The following is a 5,243-nucleotide window of genomic DNA, read 5'->3' on the forward strand; positions in this document are numbered from 1 at the left end:
CTCTCTCTCTCTCTCTCTCTCTCTCTCTCTCTCTCTCTCTCTCTCTCCCTCTCTCTCTCTCTCTCTCTTGCATCCTGTCTCTCACTCAGAATCGCCTCTGGTCTCTCTGTCTCTCTATCTCTTGCACCCTCTTCATTGTGTCAGGAGAACAAAACACCATCATGGACATAAAACTTTAGAGAGTGACAGATCCTGACACCAAAGGCTTTTGTTCCATCATGAATTGTTCAGTCTTTCTTCCTAAAAATTAAGAAAAAAAATTTTTTTTTCAAAGGAGGAAAAGGCAACGAGGACAAACATTATAAGGTTCACGGTTAGGTCATCTTCAGTGCCCTGTGAGAAAGGTTTGATTTTTCCCAATTTCCAGTCAGTCTTCCTTCATGAAAATTGCCCCCCCCTCCAGTACCCCACCATTATCTATAGAAGTAGCCAGAGGGACACTAAAACTCTCACTTTCTCCAAACACACATCTTTTAACCTTCCATTTCTGGGCCCTCCACCCCTAGCTCCCTTGACAAGTCATTGGAAGTCATTGGTTTCTTGCCTTGAATAACCATTTTCTAGACCCCAGGTATTTCGCCTTCTCCACGATGGCCAGCAGCTTCCTGGCTGCCATCTTCCCTCCTGACCCTCTCTCTCCAGTGGCCCCCTTGGAGTGCCCACTCTCAGCCCGCCTCCTGTTCATGGTTTGCCCTTAGGAGAAAGCATGCTGGCTGTGTCTCCCAGGCCTAACGCTGGCATTGGTGCTGGACTCAGCATGCGGCTAGCTCACAGTGCCTCTGTCCAGGCGCGCCCCCTCCCTGGTAAATGTAAGCACCTTCCTGCTAGAACACACACACACACACACACACACACACACACACACACACACACACACTACACACATACACACACACACACACACACACACACACACTACACACATACACACACACGCCCTCTGGTGCATGCAGAACCACCCATCGCCTTTCTTTGTGATGATGTAGCCAAAAATAAAGTAGGAATATCCAGGAAAACTGATGGCCTGGGTTTTTCCTCTCTGATTTCTGGAAGCTTTTTCTCCCCACCAACACACATGACGTACCTGGATAGTCAGTAGTTAATGAGCATCTACCATGTTCCAGCCACTGGGGATACAGCAGTAAACAAGGCAGATGCGGTCCCTGCCCCCATGAAGTTTGCTTTCTGTTGGATATCATCTTGGAAAGGTGGGCTCCAGCCAACTTGACTGACCTCACGCCCTCCTGGAAGAATGCTTTTTGCTGGTGTCCACCCAATAAGAAGGCAGCATCCTCATCTTTTCCCGACTAACCCAACCTTGGGGAAAACTCCCTAGTGGTCATGGAATGAGATAATTTCAAGGCTGAAAGAGACCACAGAGTTGAGCCAGAGCCTGGTTCAGTCAGCTCACTTATCTGACAGATGAATAACCCAAAGCCCAGAGAAGGGAATGGGCACATCCAACATCTCATGGCTGCAGTGCCAGGAAAGGAGCTAGATCGTTGGATCCCCTGTGCAATGCTCTTAACGCACTGATGATAAGAAGGCAGATCACCAAACACCTCTTTTATATTGAAACACTTTCCATCCTGCGATGAGCCTTTTCAGAAATGACCCCTTACTTGAGATTCTCAACAGTCCTGAAAGTGAGCCTAGTGAGTAACTAACTTTCCAGAAGGATTTTTAAACTCACTACAAGTGAGATTTTCAGCTTACATCAAAAGAGCTTAAGCAACTCATCAGGAAGATTGGTTGCTTCTCAGAAGGAGCTGACAATTCCATCCAACGGAAATTTCTCTTCCATGCCAAGTTTGAGGCAATTTCCTTTTCTCACTCCCAGAAGGGTGGTTCTCACTGTTGGGGGCAGAAGTTGGCATATTAGAATCACCTGGGGAGATATATTTTTCAAACTACCCATGCTCTCCCTGCCACCATCGCCCCTTCCTGCAGATTCTGCTACACCCCGGGGACCAGAGGTATATTTGAAAATATTTCCTGGTTGATGGCTTGGGCTTCCCACCTCTATCGTGACTTTGCAAACCACTGCCCTAAAAGTCCATCATTTTACCTACGATTCAGTCAGCTGCCACTAAGTGGAGAGGGGTGCCAGCTAGGGCCACACAGCCCTTTCGGAATGGCAGGAAACCCTACTTGCTGCGCTCTTTCCCTGTGCTCATGGTGGATCACTAATTAATATGGCATTTTTCCCACAGAACCCACTAGCAGCATCTGCATTCTTCTCAACACAGCAGTCTACCCCTGGCAGCCACCGCCAGTCAGTCATAGGCAGCTGAGAAGAAGCCTAATTTCCACCTCTGAAATGGTAGATCTCCTTCCCTCGGCGTGGGACATGCTTAACAGGCTGAGATGAATACACATGAGGAAAGTTTTCATAAATATCAGTACACCTAACTTGACTAATTTTCTTTTTTTCCCCACTGAAACCAAACATAGTGTAAGAGGCAATGTGGTGTGGTAGAAATCACCTGACCAGAAAAGCACACCAGCTTTTTAATCCATTCAGTGCAACATTCAGATCCTGACTGTCACTTACTAGCTGTGGAACCTAACCTCTCTGAGTCTCGGTTTCCTCATCTGGAAAATGGGGACGATATGTGAGCTTGAGCAAGTCCCTTCCTCCTGTGGGTCTTCAACTGTATAGGCAGGACATCGTTTGTGGTCCCCCGGGCCCACTAATAATGCCTTCATTTCCCAGTCATTCAAAGAAGACCTAGACCTCTTTGAGGGCAGATCCCCTGACTGCAGTCCTGCATTATGTGTTTTGCATAAAACACACAAGAATGAGCAATCTATAATTTCCTGTTCCTGTTTCTTTAAAGAAAACAAGAACGTAAAGTCACCTGCAAAGACATGAGGGCCTAATTCTGGATTTTTCCAATTATGCCCTCAGTTCTTTTAGAGTTGTCTCACTCATACCTAATTCTCTGCACTGTTTTATGGTACTAGGCTTTATTACATCTTTACAAAGAATTCAGTGCTGGTTTTCTAAGGACAGATGGCTTTCGCACTCATGTCGGATTTGTTTACATATATTTTGTCAAAAGTATATATTTCATTAACAAGTACGATTGCCCAAAAAGCATTTGGGAGCAAACAGAATCTTTGATAAACATACATTCCAACTGTATGTATAGAGTGTCACATAGATGAATGCCCATCCCCTTCATGGTTCCACATGCCTTAGGCATTAATTCAATATGTTATACAGAAGGAGTGGGGAGTGTCAATTAATTGATGAGCTGGTTAAGACAAGGGTGATTCAAAAAGATAGCTAATTGGCACTGACTGCTTCACCCAACAACAGCAGAATACACATTCTTTTCAAGCTCACATGGGATATTCACCGAGATAGACTACCATCTGGGCCATAGAACGCACCTTAACAGATTCAAAAGCATAGATAGCATACAAGGTATGCTCTTTACCACAATGGAATTAAACAAGAAATCAAGAAAAGAAAGATCTGGAAAATTCCAACGTCTTTGGAGATTAAATAACACACTTCTAACACACACATGGGTCGAAAAGTCTCAAGAGACATTGAAAAAATATTTTACACTCAAGGAAAAGAAAAAATAAAATAAAATTTAGAGACACAGTGAAAGCAGTGCTTAGAGGAGAATTTTTAGCACTGAATGCATATATTAGAAGAGAAGAAACATCTAATCTCAGAGCTCGTGGAGCAACAGGTGAGACTATTCTGCAATGATTTCATAATTGGTGGAGACAACACATTATGATTGGCAAACCCACAAAATGTACAACGTAGTGTGAACCCTAAAGTAAACTTTGAACTTTATTTAATAATAACATGTCAACATCAATTCATCTTGCAACAAATGTACCACACCAAATTTGCTAACAGGGGAAACTATGGGTGGAAGGAGAGAGGACATAAGTGAACTCTGTACTTCAATTATTTTTTAAACCCAAAACTTCTTTAGGAAATAAAGTCTATTAATCAAAAGGGGGAAAAGTATAGGACAATGTCGTTTAACAAAAAATAGACACATGGTTAGAGTTTGTGTGTATGTGTGTGTGCGTTAGCCTAGAAAAAAATATCTGGAAAGATCTCCACCAAAATGTTTATAGATGTAGTCTTCAAAGTTTAGGATCCTGGATGGTCTTTATGCTCCCTGATTTTTCTGACATGTTTCTTTTTATAATATGCAGGTACTGCTGTAAAGATCATAGGAGACCATAAACCAATTTTGTAGGTAACAAAAAAAGACAAAGGAAACCCCCCCAAAAGTTTTTACTTATGACTTCTCTTGGGTGAGGTACTAAGCTGGGTTGAAAAGCAACATTTTCAGAACAGTCTGAAGAAAGGCCTGATGTTCTAGGGGGCTGGATAAAGGCAGAGTAAGTCTCAGAGAGCAGGGGAAAGAGCTGGGAGACACAGGGTCGAAGGGGTTGTTGATTTCTTAAAGGCAAAGAACAAGGTTATGGCTCCTCCCTTTCAAAGAAAGGAAACCAGTGACAGTCCAGACTCAGGGCACAGCTCTACCCTTTCGAGAAAATTAAACTAACAGCCTCCTAGACCCAGGCAGCGGAAGAGGTAGAAGCTAACAGGTTTTGGCAGCCAACTCTGCTGCCTCTGGCTCTCCTGTCCCTGCCTGAGCATCATGAAGAAGTTTAGAAAGACCCGAGCCAACCAACTGGACAAGTTCATCGAAGACCGCCACCTGCCAGACAAGGATTTCCGCACGCAGGTCAATGAAGCCATCCACATCATCTGCAGTTTCGTGAAGGAGAGGTGTTTCCGATGGGCCCCCGACCCTGTTCGGGTGTCCAAAGTTGTGAAGGTGAGTCCAGAACTGCCTGGCTGGGGAGAAGGGGGCTGAATGAGCAAGTGTTTCCACAGAGACAGAGAGCAAAAGGTTGAGATCTCTGGGGCTGGTGGTTTCTGATTTATCCATGCCAAAACTATAACCACAGCTTGTGAAAGTAGCTTCTGGGGTGAGGGCCTCCACCTGTAAGTTTTTAACAAATGCCCAGGTCAAGTTTATAAACCACCTATGTCACGTCCACTACAGAGATAGACAAACTGAAGCCCAGCTGTATCAACAATCCGCTAATCATCGACTGGGGACACACCATTCCTGCAGATTCATGAGCTGGTTAAGAGTGTAAGTTTTGAAAGCAGATAGTACCTGCTGCTGTGAAATCTTGGGCGAGTCACTTAACCTCTCTGTGCCTCAGTTTCATCATCCATAATTCCC

General features: G+C 44.4%; 1 protein-coding gene across 1 annotated transcript in view; it reads left to right on the forward strand.

Moving 5' to 3' along the window:
- Nucleotides 1-4,631: 4,631 nt before the first annotated feature.
- Nucleotides 4,632-5,243, forward strand: part of OAS1 (2'-5'-oligoadenylate synthetase 1) — a 6,630-nt gene continuing 6,018 nt past the window's right edge. The window contains exon 1 of the mRNA XM_027125288.1: nt 4,632-4,860. Within this exon, the coding sequence (XP_026981089.1) occupies nt 4,647-4,860 (214 nt within the window). The 5' untranslated portion in view covers nt 4,632-4,646. The remainder of the gene's footprint in view (nt 4,861-5,243) is intronic.

This window comes from Aethalodelphis obliquidens, unplaced genomic scaffold (assembly GCF_003676395.1).
Source record: "Aethalodelphis obliquidens isolate GAN/ISIS:26980383/991018 unplaced genomic scaffold, ASM367639v1 scaffold28, whole genome shotgun sequence".
Classification (NCBI taxonomy): Eukaryota; Metazoa; Chordata; class Mammalia; order Artiodactyla; family Delphinidae; genus Aethalodelphis; species Aethalodelphis obliquidens.